Source organism: Physeter macrocephalus, chromosome 8, assembly GCF_002837175.3.
Source record: "Physeter macrocephalus isolate SW-GA chromosome 8, ASM283717v5, whole genome shotgun sequence".
Taxonomy (NCBI): Eukaryota; Metazoa; Chordata; class Mammalia; order Artiodactyla; family Physeteridae; genus Physeter; species Physeter macrocephalus.
This window is the reverse complement of record NC_041221.1, coordinates 128700358-128711501: the sequence shown is the minus strand read 5'-3', so window position 1 is coordinate 128711501 and position 11144 is coordinate 128700358. Positions and strand designations below refer to the sequence as shown.

Genomic DNA, 11144 nt, shown 5'->3' with positions numbered 1-11144 from the left:
TCTTAGCTTTTGCTTGTCTGAAAAGCTTTTGACTTCTCCATCAAATCTGAATGAGATCCTTGCTGGGTAGAGTAATCTTGGTTCTAGGTTTTTCTCTTTCATCACTTTAAGTATATCCTTCCACTCCCTTCTGGCCTGCAGAGTTTCTGCTGAAAAATCAGCTGATAACCTTTTGGGGATTCCTTTGTATGTTATTTGTTGTTTTTCCCTTGCTGCTTTTAGTATTTTTTCTTCAAATTTAATTTTTGTTAGTTTGATTAATATGTGTCTTAGTGTGTTTTTCCAAGGGTTTATCCTGTATGGGACTCTCTCCGCTTCCTGGACTTGGGTGACTATTTCCTTTCCCATGTTAAGGAAGTTTTCGACTATAACCTCTTCAAGTATTTTCTCGGACCCTTTCTTTTTCTCTTCTTCTGGGACCCCTATAATTTGAATTCTGGTGCATTTAGTGTTGTCCCAGAGGTCTCTGAGATTGTCTTCAATTCTTTTCATTCTTTTTTCTTTGTTCTGCTCCTCGGCAGTTATTTCCACCATTTTGTCCTCTGGCTCACTTACTCGTTCTTCTGCCTAGTTATTCTGTTATTGATTCCTTCTAGTGTATTTTTCATTTCAGTTATTGTGTTGTTCATCTCTGTTTGTTTGTTCTTTAGTTCTTCTAGATTTTTGTTAAACATTTCTTGTATTTTCTCAATCTGTTCCTCCATTCTATTTCCGAGATTCTGGATCATCTTTACTATCATTACTCTGAATTCTTTTTCAGGTAGATTGCCTATTTCCTCTTCATTTATTTGGCCTTCTAGGTTTTTACCTTGCTCCTTCATCTGTGACATATTTTTTTGCCATCTAATTTTTTTTTTTTTTTATGAGTGGGATTGTATTCCTGTCTTACTGGCTGTTTGGCCTGAGGCCTCCAGCACTGGAGTTTGTAGGCTGTTGGGTAGAGCTGGGTCTTGGTGCTGAGATGAGGAACTCTGTGAGACCTCACTCTGATGAATATTCCCTGGGGTCTGAGGTTCTCTGTTAGTCCAGTGGTTCGGACTTGGAGCTTCCACAACAGGAGCTTTGGCCTGACCCCTGGCTCATGAACCAAGACCCCACAAGATGTGTGGGGCGGAAAAAAAAAAAGGAACAATAACGAAGTAAAAAATAAAATTAGACTAGGAAACTAACAGATATGTTAGAAAGAATATAAAAATAAAAATATAGATGAATCAGCAACCGGAAGGTACATCAATACCACAATAGTGAAAAAGAGGGTGAGGGAAAAGAAAAACATAATAAAAACGTGGAAAAGGCCTTGGCTGTGGAGGGCCGGGCCTAAGCAAGTGTGAGGTTTGGGGGGGTGGGGCCTATGCTTAGGACCCACAGGGCTGGAAAAGGCCCTGGGGGCTGTGGGGGGTGGGGCTTAGTCTCAAGGAACAGAAGGGGCCCAGGCGTGCCCCCCATCCCTGGTCTCATAGGGCAGAGAACCTCACCTGGGAGCCCAGCAGACTTTCTGGGCTTGAGTGGGCCGAGCAATCGCCCTCCTCTCATCTCCTGCTCCTCCGGTCTGGGAGGGGCCCTCCCGCCTGCCTGTCCTGATCTCCCCGGCCTCCCTGCTATGCCCCCAAGGACCCATGTGCCCTGAAGGGGGCTTTGGAGGGCAGCACACTGGCCTGGGAGCTCATCAGGCTCCCCAGGCCTGAGTGGGTGGGGCAGTCGCCCTCCACTCCTCTCCCACTCTTCCTGGGGAGTCTCTCTTGCCTGCCTCTCCTGATCTGCATGGTGTCAGGGGTGCCAATCTTTGTTGCCTCCACTTCTCCTTCTTCCTTAGTCCCCCTACATCCTACTGGTTCACTTTTGGGTTCCTCCCATCTCATTGGGCCTCAGAGTCCCCCACGAGTGGCCGGCAGGTGCACTTGTTGTGGGGAGACACTAACTTCACGTCTTCCCACACTGCCATCTTGACTCCGCCTCCCTTTATGACCATTATTTTTAGCTCTTTATCAGGTAAACCACTTATCTCCATTTCATTAAGGTCTTTTTCTGAGGTTTTGTCTTGTTTTTTCAATTGGAATGTATTCCTTTCTTTTTTTCATTTTCCTTGGCTCTCTGTGTTGGTTTGTATGCAATAGATAAAGAAACCCCTCTTCCAGTCTTAAAGGAGTGGTCTTGTGTAGGAGAGGAACCTTGCATTAAGCCCTGCCCTTGCTCTTAGTTTTCTCTCAAACATTTGTAATTGTTCAAGCAGCCTGATTTGTTCTTAGTGGCTTCCAGTAGTTGAGGGTATGCCAAGATCTGTTAGTGTCCAAAGGGAAGGATATCAGTCAGCACCTAGATGCAGGCTGATTGTAAGCTGGAGCCTCTGGCAGCAGCTTTTAAAGTATCCAAGTGTACCTGTTTCAGGTGAATACTGGGCAGTGGGTGTTTTGGTCTGCTCCCTCTGCACTGTGGCCTGGTGTGATAGCCAGTTAAGAACTGTTTCTTTGTTTGCTCCCCTCCTCTTGAAGAAATCATGAACACAAGCTCCACTGGCCAGCAAACCAGGTGTTCAAGAGTCATGCCCTGGGCTGCACCCACAAGATCTAGCGTGCCAGAGATATAGGCACACTCTTTCTGGGAAATACCAGTGACCTGGAGCAAGGCAGAGGGAGAGTGTGAAGATAGTACCTGCTGATGACCTCCCTGGTCTCTGGAGAGTATTGGCATCGGCCCCTTGATGTGTGTTAAGTTAGAAGCCTGCCCCTAAGGCTGCAGCTGTCAAAATAAGCAAATAGTCCTCTTTCACCAAGAAGACTGGTTTCAGTCTGCTGCCTCTGTTGGGCCCTGGGGGGTTAGGTATGGTGAGTCCATGCAAGCCCTTTAAGAGCTGTCTCTTAATTTGCCATATAGTCTTATAGATCTCACAGATACAAGCACTGTTGGCTTTCAAAGCTAGATGTTTTGGGGTCCCTTCTCTCAGGTGGATGTCTTAAAAGTTTGGGTGCTGGATGTGGAGTCCAAACCCATTGCCCCTCAGGGAGAAACTGAGAGTTGTGAGTTCCCTCCTGATTGTGTGCCACCTTGCCAGGGTTGGGGTTTATGGTGAGATTTGTGTTTCAGCCTCTCTTACCATTATTTATTTATTTATTTATTTATTAAATGCAACTGTTTTTTTATTTTATTTTTTTCTCTTTTTAACTTCTTTATTGGAGTCTTACCATTTTTTAAATTGAGGTTTAGTTGATTTACAATATTAGTTTCAGTTGTACAACATAGTGACCCCAAATTTTTATAGATTATACTCCATTTATAGTTATTACAAAATATTGGCTATATTCCCTGTGCTGTACAATATATCCTTGTAGCTTATTTATGTTTTACGTAGTAGGTTGTAGCTCTTAATCTCCTAATCCTATTTTGCCGCTCCCCCTTCCCTCTCCCACTTATAACCACTAGTTTGTTCTCTATATCTGTGAGTTTGCTCTCTCTTACCATTTTTCAAAATTTAGTTTATTTATTTATTTATTTATTTATTTTGTCATGCCATGTGGCTTTCAGGATCTTAATTCCCTGACCAGGGAGTGAACTTGTGCCCCCTGCAGTGGAAGCGTGGAGACGTAACCACTGGACTGCAAGGGAATTCCCCTTCTCTTACCATTTTTTTTTATTGGAGTATAGTTGTTTTACGATGTGTTAGTTTCTAACTCTTACCGTTTATGATGTGGATTTTTTCTTGTTCACCTGATGTGTAGGAGTCACTCATCCTCTTGATTTGTTTCAGAGGAAATTTTTCTATATGTAGCTATAGATTTGGTGTGTCCATAGGATGAGGTGAGTTCAGGAGCCTCCTATGTCACCATCTTGAAAGAGGTAGCCTGTTTTTGTTTTTAATAACAGGCAGTTAACTTGGTTGGACACAAACAGCAAACTTTTTTGTGCTGTTCAGTTCTTATACTTGGCTGAGATGCTTACAGTCTCACCTACATATTCTTTGTTTAGAGGTCTGCAAGAGATTCAGGCAGAGCTTATACGTAGAGTTTGAAAGTCCCTCTCTTTCTCTCACATTGTTGTGATTCACTCTTCACTTTTTAGCACCTGTGGTTGCCTCTGTAATGTGGTGCTTCAGGTTATAAAAACTTTGGATTTTTTGTCAGACTGTGCTATGTCACCTGTGGTCATCCAAGGCTAACAGCCATTGAAAAAATGGGAAACCATCTGTACCATTCCTGTCTTTTAAGGATCGACTGCCATTCATAATCTGCCTGTTTTATTTACTCTGCAGTGCCTTCCAGTAATTATTTTTCATATTTTGTCCAGAGTTTATAGTTATATGGGTGAGGGTCAGTCTGTTAGGAGTTATATTCAGCTATATTAAAAAGTCTCTTATTTTTAATAAAAACAATTATATTTATCTATGTAAATAAGTACTTTATTCATATGATTGATGTATTTGGTCTCAGTTTTGACATACTATTTTAGATTAATTTACTGTATTCATCATTTTCTGTTTGCTTGTTTTACTAGGATATATCTTAGAATTGGCCATTTTAGGTCAAATCCATTCTTTCATTTTTCTTTTTTTAAGGATCCAGTGAAACCTACATTACTGTTCTTTGTCAGTCTTTTATATTTATCACTATCTCTCATCCTGTTTACCTTTATCTTCATTTTCCTTCATTTTCTTTATTTTACTTTTCTCATTCTGTCCTCTCTGTCTCTTAGTACACCTTGGTCGTATTTCTGTCTTCCTTGGGGACCTTATAATAGTCTTCATTTCTGAGATAATTTTATTGGTTTTTTTAAATAGCTTTTCTGAATATGATCAGTTTCTGTTTCACATCTTCTTTTGTTGTCTGTATCCATTCTGAGCTTTTCAGTTTCTGAATTGTGATGTTCTTTCATAGTCACACTTGCTTATTTAATTATATTTAATTAATGTTACAGTATTTTGTTAATTTTCTTCTGTTTCTTGGCTGGGGCTTGGTTGTTTTGTGCTTTCAAGTCCTGAAAAGTTTTGATTTTCATTTTGTTTTTCTGTTGTAACTTGTATGGATGCTGAATTCTTTTTTATTTTTCTTGTTGGTGTTTATTTTTGTTGTGTTTTCCTGGACCATTGATCTCATGTTAAATGTTTCCTCTTCTATTCCTACAGTGAAATGCAGTTTCTTTAATTAATAGTACTTTTTTTTGGTCTATCTCCTCTGAATTATTTCTTAATTTATAATTTTAATGGGCGCCTTACTTTTAGCCACTTCTTCTCTTTGCCACCAAACCTATGAGAGCCATCTCACTCTCTAAGAGTCCTCCTTCACCCAAGAAATAGTGCCTTCCCTGTGCTGTAACTTGTGATTCAGTACAGTTTCCAAGCTCTTGTGTTTAAAATATCCAAAAAGCAGTGCTGTGATCCACTAAGTTGCAGATTTTTCTCTCAGTATTTCCCTACTCAGAGTAGGTCCTTTCCCTCTGGAAGCAAGACCCTGGATGACATTATATGGTGTTTACCATTAATATTGTTTCACAACCATTAAGACCATACTGCACTTTTCACTCTTTCTGCAGTCTCAGATTCTTTGCCTAGATATCTCTGGAACACTCTGCTGACATCTGGTGTTTATTTTCCCACTAACAAGAAAATTGAAATTTGTAGTATCTCTGTTTCCAAGTTACATTGTAGGCATAGGTAATGGGTGATTTTTGTTTTCTTTCCTTATTGGGGGTTTTCAGGAAGCTCTGTGGAGGGAATTGCATTTAGAAGGATATCTTTATTCTGTGACACCCTCTTACTCTTAAGATAATCAATGTTACCAACCTGGACTTCAGAATTTTTTTAGCTGTTTGAATTTCCTTTTCTTTTTAGTGAGTGACATATAATAGGGATGAATGTTAAGAATAGTTGAGAAGAATTGCTGCCACTTTTCATATAAATATTCTTTCTCAGTATTCACTTGACCCTTACTAGATCATCCCACAAGGGCAGTGCCTTCTTTGAAAATAATCAAGGAATAGAAGAGGCCAAGTAATGAAACAAAAATTTATATCAGTTATAGTGTCCTGCTTTACAAACATTTTTATTCAGAGCATCCCAACAAGGGCCAAAAATACCCCATTTCTAAATGCTATACTTCACACTTATCAGAAGTATGATACAAGAAACCCTACTGTGAGTTAATGAGTGTCTTGGTTAACCTAGAGGAGGCTTCACTAAGACAGTATTTCGTGTTGTTTCTTTTTTTGATGACCTAAAAGTTTTTACATCTGGGGAGAATACACCATAGTAAAATTTTATGTGTATGAACAGTAGGCCTTTCTTTTGAATAGTGGGGGGAAGGACTATTTGAAAAGAGAAATTGAGCAAAGCTATGAAAGAGTATATATAGAATTTGAGTATCTGGAAGTCGATTCCTCTGTATTTCTGCTAAAATTGTGCATCCTAGTTTGAAGACCACTACCCTAGTGAAACACTTGAACATGTGGACAAGGAGATGTAATAGAAAGGCTTTTACAAATCTGAATGTTCATCAAAGGAAAATGGATAAATGATTTATGAAATATGCATACAATCCATTACTTAGCCTTAGTGAAAATGAGTGAACTAAAAAAAAACTACGTTTCTCATGCATCTCTCAAAAAACTTAACACTAAGTCAAAAAGTAAGTTATAGAAGGTTATGTTGAGTATGATACAATTTATATAAAGTTTCAATACATGGAAAACAGTACTACTTATAGTCACTTTTTAATACATTAATAGTAAGTGTATAAAACATGTTCTAGGATAAAGAAGCACTAATAATTTTAGGATAGTGATTTTTTGTGGGGAGCTGTAAAGGAGAATTAGATTAGGAAGGGCTATATTGGGGGTTTCAGTTTTATCTGTAATGTTTTGTTTATTTTTAAAGAAGTTCCATAGTAAATAAATATATAAGTTGGGAATTACATTAGGCTCCTTATAATAGAGTTATAGTGACTTAGGCTTTATTCTTTCATATAAACAGACTTAAAGAGAAAGATAGTCTAGCATCATTTTGGTAGCTCCACAATATCATCGGGGACCTGGATCCTTCTTTCTGTTTCATCTTTTATAGTGCATGGCTTTCTTCCTAATGTCACAAGATGGCTACTGGAGCTTTACCTGGGTTTGAGACCAGAAGCAGTTAGAAAGGGGAAGGGGCCTAAAAGAGTCTGCTCCAACTATCTGCCCCACCCCCTTTACTGAGCTTACAAATAACAACAACTTTTGCTTACAAATAATTTTACAGACTTTAATCAGGTTCACACGAGGATACAAGTGAAATGAGAAGGTATGATCTTTTTTTCTGGGCACATTGGTATCTTAAATAAAATCAGGATTATCTTATTAGTGAAAAAAGAGAGAAAGTCTTTCATATAGGTATTGTGTAGGTAGGTAGTCTCTGCCTCACCTGACCAATGCCAAGATTTGGCAGGCCTGAGTTAGGGGTACCTATGAATTTGCTGTATTATTCTTCACAGTTCTCTGTATGCTTTAAATAGTTCAGAATAAGTTTTTAAAATAATAAATGAATTAGTTAATGATAGATCTATCTCTAGGGTCTCTGGACATAAGCACATAGTTAGGGGTGAAGTGAGACTATATTCATTCTCAGATTTTATTTCCTAGATGAAACGATCCAGCATCTTTAGTATCACTTCACCTTCTGTCCAGTCATCCAAAGCGAGATTCAGCCAAAGGTAATCTGGGCATGGGGTGGTTTGGCATCTCTCCCAGTCACCCTACTCGTATATGTGAGATTTCTCTGACCTGTGTATTCACTTCGTGTCTCTCCATTTGTTTACTGTATGTCTCTCACACTGTCCTTAGCTGTGACTCTGTGTGCATACTTTATGTGGGCTTATAGTGTGCATGTGTGAGTATGTGTGGTTTGTGTTTGTTTATGGACTCTAAGAGTGATTTTGTTCTAGCTTAAATTATACACTCATTTTTATCATGGTTTGACCAGTTTTGAGTTTTACTTAAAATTTTAGGAGATCTTGTTATATCACAAAAAAAGCACAGGACGAAAATCTTGAAGACTTGAATTATAGTCCTAGCTCTGCCACTTACTGACTGTATAAACTCAGATAATATACCTCCTCAGTATTGTCCCAGTATTGTTGTTACCACATCAGAGGGTTGGAAGGGATGAGTTCCAAGGGCCCTGTGAATGCTGACATTGTGGGGATACTGAACATCCCCATATGGCATTTCTGAGCCAGAAATGACAGTTGTGACACAGTGTCCAGAGACAAGAGGGATGATCTCCAAACCCTCCAACCTCCCCACCTCCTTTTCTACCCCATCTTTTTCTCCTGACTCACATTGGTCCACTTTTCTTCTTTCCCCATGCCCTTGTCATCTACGTGATTTTCTCCATCCAGTGTATTTCTGACAGAAGAGGAAGACCCTGTGATTGGCCAAGTGAATTGCAGGATTCAGCTCATCACTGGGCTGTCAGATGAAACAGGTGAATTTTTCCAGGTATGAGGTATCTGAGTGAGGAATCTGTGTCCTGTCCCCCTTTCTAATCTGGCAGTGGAGCCATAGTTACCTCTACCCTGAAGCTTTCCATTCTCTAGCCTGAGGACACTGGCCTTGAAATGTTGTGAGCCCCACTTCCATGCCCCTTCCCACAGAAACCTACCCAGTCTGATTTTTGTTTGCCTCTTTCTCTGGGCACGTATGGCCTAGGGTTTAAGAGCATAGAGCTCAGGAGTCAAAAAGCCTGGGTAAGAATTCAATCTTTGGGACTTCCTTGGTGGTACAGTGGTTAAGAATCCTTCTGGGACTTCCCTGGTGGCGCAGTGGTTGGGAATCCGCCTGCCAATGCAGGGGACATGGGTTCGATCCCTGGTCGGGGAAGATCCCACATGCCAGGAAGCAACTCAGCCCGTGAGCCACAACTATTGAGCCTGACCTCTAGAGCCCACGAGCCACAGCTACTGAAGCCCATGCACCGAGAGCCCATGCTCCTCAATAAGAGAAGCCACCGCAATGAGAAGCCTGTGCACCGCGCTGAAGAGTAGCCTCCGCTCGCCGCAACTAGAGAAAGCCCGCGTGCAGCAACGAAGACCCAATGCAGCCAAAAATAAATAAATAAATTTATTTTAAAAAAAGAAAAGAATTCAAGCTTTGCTACTTTCTATCTGTGTCACCTTGGGTAAGTTCCATATTCTGTCTGTTCCTTAGTTTCCTGGTCTAGGTGCAGGTGCTGGATAAGCTGCTTATTGTCTTCATTTAGGAGCAGGCTTGGGAATGCAGAGTTCCTGGGCTGGCCTAGAGGCCATCCACCTAGCTAACATTGTATTTTTTTTTTTTTTTTTACTGCCAGGTTGCTGATTATGGCATTGGAGGATAGTATGACCCTCATATGGATTATTTTTTGGTAAGGGCAAAATATCATTCCTTTGGGCTGTGTTTCAAGTGGCAGGAAAATGTCACAGCTCACATAGGTTTGGCTTCTAGCTCAGGGACCTCTAAATTCTCAAGGATAAATCTTTGGGGATTGTTTTAAAATTAGGAGAGAAAACAGATTTTATTGTCTGGTGTGGTGCCGCCTCCACCAGGCACCTGTAATTGAGATGAATTCTTGGGGTAGAAAGTGATGGAGAGAGAACTACACATAGTCCTTTGCTCCCACCTGTGTCCCCACTTGTGCTAGGAGGTTTCTCTGTCTCTCTCTTCAGGCAGACCTCACTCCTCAGTTGATAGGAGGAGCACTTGAGTCTATTGCTCTGACCTCCAGTACTTTAGCCTAGCACAAGCCCCTAGTGTGGCTGAGCCAGACACAGAGAGAAGATAGATATTTGTGCTTTGGGAATGACAAGCTGAATCAGCAAACAAAACAACAAATGTTTCTTTAGCACCTTTGATGTGCTGGTTACTCTCCTAGGAGCTAGGGATAGGAAGGCAAAGTAAACAATTCCCATTCTCATACAGAGGCCATGGTTTTTTGAGAGTCATACATATGAACAGCTGCTTTCAAAGTTATAGTAAGTGCTATAAAGGAGGTATGTATACAGTGGTCCTGGGATCCAGTGAACAGGCATGCAGCCTGAATGTTCAGAGGAGGCTTCCTGCAAGAGCTTAGGTGTAAGCTAAGATTGTTCCTTTAAACCTGTCCCTTCATGAGACGGTGTCCCTAGAATCAAAGCCCTCTCACTGCTGCCAGAATGTAGTCTGAAATTAGCTGCCTCTGCAGTCAGGATTGACCCACTGGTTACAGGAATCTGGGAAACCATGTTCTTGGCGTTGCAGGAATACCTTTTGCTGAGAAACCACATAGACCTTGAAAGCAAAAGCCAACCTGTTCCTAGGGATAAGACCTCTTTGTGATTCCACTCTGAAATGTTCCTGACTTAGCCAGTTCTAGGATCAAATGTTTTCTAGAGTGGTATGCATTCCTTCTTAGTCATCTTTTCTGACCCGCTTCCTTTGTTGTGTTTTCTGTCTCCACCATGGAAAAATAAGTGGATTGGATTGGATTGGTGGTCTGTTCTTTGAATACAACAGCTGGTTCCTGTATCTGCCCTTTCTGCCTGGGTTCCAGTCTCACCTGCCTGTATGTCCATGTCCATCCTTGAGGGGCAGGGTGACCTCCATTTGGCTGTGATGGGTTTCTCATTCTCACATCATATCCTTAATTATAATGGGAAAGCAACTGTTGTTCACACTTCGTAACTAGTTAAGCCTAAGACCTGCATATTCACTTTCACCTAAATTTCATAGGGATTTAACAGTGAGCCTTTGGAGCTTCATGAGACAGGGAATCATGTGGCCACATTCACGAGCTGTGTAAGCATGGTCAGTACTGGATTGCCCCCTAGACACACTAAGCATGGGCTAGAAGGGTCACCACTGAACAAAAAGTTGAGGATTTGGATCCAGGAATTTGTATTTTTTAAAACGCTGCAGTAGATTCTAGTGATCAACTGGTATAGGAACTACTATCACTTAGTGCTTAAAAGTAGAAGGGGAGGGCTTCCCTGGTGGCGCAGTGGTTGAGAGTCCGCCTGCCGATGCAGGGGACACGGGTTCGTGCCCCGGTCCGGGAAGATCCCACATGCCATGGAGTGGCTGGGCCCGTGAGCCATGGCCGCTGAGCCTGCGCGTCCGAAGCCTGTGCTCCGCAACGGGAGAGGCCACAACAGTGAGAGGCCCGCGCACCA

At 41.3% G+C, this 11144-nt stretch overlaps 1 protein-coding gene across 1 annotated transcript in view; it reads left to right on the top strand.

Moving 5' to 3' along the window:
* P4HA2 (prolyl 4-hydroxylase subunit alpha 2) overlaps window positions 1-8608 on the top strand; it is a 68688-nt gene extending 60080 nt beyond the window's left edge. The window contains exons 16-17 of the mRNA XM_055086750.1: window positions 7600-7670; window positions 8358-8608. Of these exons, the coding sequence (XP_054942725.1) occupies window positions 7600-7622 (23 nt within the window). The 3' untranslated portion in view covers window positions 7623-7670; window positions 8358-8608. The remainder of the gene's footprint in view (window positions 1-7599; window positions 7671-8357) is intronic.
* The last annotated feature ends 2536 nt before the right edge of the window (window positions 8609-11144 follow it).